The sequence below is a fragment of the Otolemur garnettii genome, unplaced genomic scaffold, assembly GCF_000181295.1.
Source record: "Otolemur garnettii isolate 467f Iridium unplaced genomic scaffold, OtoGar3 scaffold00058, whole genome shotgun sequence".
NCBI classification, from domain to species: Eukaryota; Metazoa; Chordata; class Mammalia; order Primates; family Galagidae; genus Otolemur; species Otolemur garnettii.
Genome location: NW_003852453.1, coordinates 3,103,707 through 3,106,609, shown reverse-complemented (window position 1 = coordinate 3,106,609; position 2,903 = coordinate 3,103,707). Strand labels below are relative to the sequence as shown.

Genomic DNA, 2,903 nt, shown 5'->3' with positions numbered 1-2,903 from the left:
GGGAGGCTGAGGCAGGAGACTGGCTTGAGCCCAGGAGTTGGAGGTTGCTATGAGCTGTAAGGCCATGGCACTCTACCCAGGGGTATAGCTTGAGGCTCCGTCTCAAAAAAAAAAAAAAAGAATTTTTAAGCACCCAGGCCCTCTTAACAAAAACACTTGGGAACTGTTTAATGTATTTTTCAAGACCTTGAATTTTTTTTTTCCTGTCTCAGAATTTTTTTTTTCTTTGAGAGACAGTCTCAACTCTGTTGCCCTTGGTAGAGTGCCGTGGTGTCATATCTCACAGCAATCTCAAACACTTGGGCTTAAGCAATTCTTTTGCCTCAGCCTCCCAAGTAGCTAGGACTATAGGCGCCTGCCACAATGCCCGGCTATTTTTTGTTGCAGTTGTCATTGTTGTTTAGCAGGCCCGGGCCGGGTTTGAACCAGCTACCCTACATATATATGTGGCTGGTACTATAACCACTGTGCTACGGGCATGGAGCTAGGTCTCAGAATTTTTAACTGCTGACAACCTCTCAAAAGAAGGAGGCAAAAAAAAGTGGAAAATCTGATAAAGTGATAAACAGCTTTAAAACAGGTTTACTATCACTTTTTAAACAGTAATCCCTCTGGGAAATAAAAATCCCTCTCCTCATCCCTTTGAAGACAATATGATACGTGAGTCAGGAAGAACATCTTGCTTCTACATTAAGTTCAAATGTGAACCTTTTCACAATATCCTCTACATTAAATATCATGTAGAGAAAACAACTTCCAATTTATCAAAGTAAGAGGCAGCCAGTATTTTAAATTTATATCTTTTCTAAACACATGCAAAGAGGCTTCAGTAAAGTGCAGTTAAGGAACTTCAAGGTTTTAGTTGACAGTGATTACTTAACTGGAGCTTACTCCTGTGAAATGAAACTATCAGAAGCCTTCAACATCAATTTGCTTGTCACTAGACCACAGGTTTACACTTGGAAATGCTAACAGGATGGAACCACATGCCTCTGATAAAATGTGATGACCATGGAGAGCGCCCTTGAAGCTTACCAACAGAGGACTCAACCCTAATGGATTCCCCTTTGGAAAGCCAGGGCAGCTTTGACATGTACCTCACAACCAGTTCTAAAAATGCCTGAATGCATTTTCCATAAAAGGTGGGAGTTGTAATAGTAGCATACAGCAGACACCAGCCCACTAGAAGCAGATGGAACCCACCAACTCATTTTACCCAGACCTTCAAAAAGGTACACAGAACTGTCTCTCCTTGCCAAAGCAGGGGAGATCTGAATGGGTATATCTAAGAAAAGGTTCACACAGGATTACTAATTGGTGATTTCACTTTCATACCATTGCACTCAATGAAAAAAAAAAGAAAAAAGAAAAGCAATTTGAAAGCCCATAATTGAGCTAAATACACACACACACACACACACACACACACACACACGAGGCAAAAGCTTTATTTTACAAAAGTAAAAAAGACTCAGTAACCTATTCCAGAATGGGGCTGTTCCATGAGGGAAATCTAGCTGGAAACATTCCCCGCTTATGTACGTAATTCACCAGGGGTCAGGTAAGATTCCATTTTGTAAGAGCTGAACTTTAAACACAAAGTCACTAGTGGTGAAACATTCACTCATTAGCATAAACCTACCCCCTAGAATGAAAAGCACTGGCTGCCTCTGCCAGGATGGTAACTTAACAGTGAGAAGCTGGAGCCCTGGACCATGAACTCCTGGAAAGTTCTATCAAGGCCTGGGAAGAAGAGCTCACCACCTCCACCAGCCTAAACTTAGCTGTCACCCTACCTCTCTCTCTCCCCCAAACAGAGCATCACTAACACAGAAAATTTTTTTAAAATAAAAATAAAAAGATGGGCCAACGGGTCAAGAGCAAGCAGTGCCTTACAGGGCTGACAGGATTCCTGTCTGGGATTGGGGGAGGGGGAGGAGCGTTCTGGATGTTTCTATTCTTGGCAAGGAAAGCACCTCCGGGTCCTGTACCATCAGAAGACTCGAACACATCAATGTTTTCAGGGAATGAACCATATGGTTCAGGGAATCAACCATCACACTTCGTGGGGTGTGTGATGATGGGGACAAATGTGTAAAAGCCAGAGGGCTGGTGGGGGGGACGTCAGGGGAAGGTGTGTTTGACTAAGGGGGATAGGAAGCCAGAATGAATGGATAAAGGGAGGTCAGAGGAGGTGTGGACAGTTCGAGACAGGGGAGGAAGATGAAGATGACTAAGGAAGGGGTGGGGAGAGGAGGGTGTGTGTAGTGAGAGAAAGGTGTGCACGGCTAAGGAGGGGTGGGGAAGGTGGAGCGGAGGGGGGGGGGTGTCAGGGAAGAGGGACCGGGAGGAGGGCCACCAGCCCTCTGCGAGGCAACAGCAAAAGCAGGCCCCAGGGTGGCTTCTCCCAGGCTCCCTCCACCCCGCTCTGTGGGGGTGTGCCCGGATGCGCGTTTGCACGGGCCTGGCCAGCAGGCCGCAGGGCCAGCACTCACCCCACGACTCCCTGGTGGTAGTTCCTCCGCTTCCAGGGGGTCCCGCTGTACACGCCCCCGCTGCCGTCGGCCCGGCCGCCCCCCGCGGCCCGCGCCCCGCTCGGCTGCAGCAGGCTGTAGTTGAGTCCGTAGGTGCTGGCCTTGTTGTCGCGCTTCCTCTTGTTACTGCTGCCCGAGGCCGGGTCGGCTGGCTCGGTGGCCGAGGGGTGCGGGGACGAGGACGCAGAAGGGGAGGAGGACGCCGAGGAGCCCGCGGCCGCCCGACGGGCCCAGGCCGCCGGCTGATGGTGGTTGTTGTTGTTGTTGGTCGTCTCCAGAGGCAGGAAGTCCCGCTGCTCCGCGGGCAGCGCGTGGCCACCCAGCAGGCGCTCCCCGGAGCGGTACATGCCGGCCGGGGCCGGGGCCGGG

The 2,903-nt window shown here is 49.8% G+C and overlaps 1 protein-coding gene across 1 annotated transcript in view; it reads right to left on the bottom strand.

Annotated features, from left to right (window-relative positions):
* Positions 1 to 2,897, bottom strand: part of PAPD5 (poly(A) RNA polymerase D5, non-canonical) — a 75,198-nt gene extending 72,301 nt beyond the window's left edge. Inside the window, exon 1 of the mRNA XM_003792534.2 lies at positions 2,496 to 2,897. Within this exon, the coding sequence (XP_003792582.1) occupies positions 2,496 to 2,881 (386 nt within the window). The 5' untranslated portion in view covers positions 2,882 to 2,897. The remainder of the gene's footprint in view (positions 1 to 2,495) is intronic.
* Between the last annotated feature and the right edge of the window lie 6 nt (positions 2,898 to 2,903).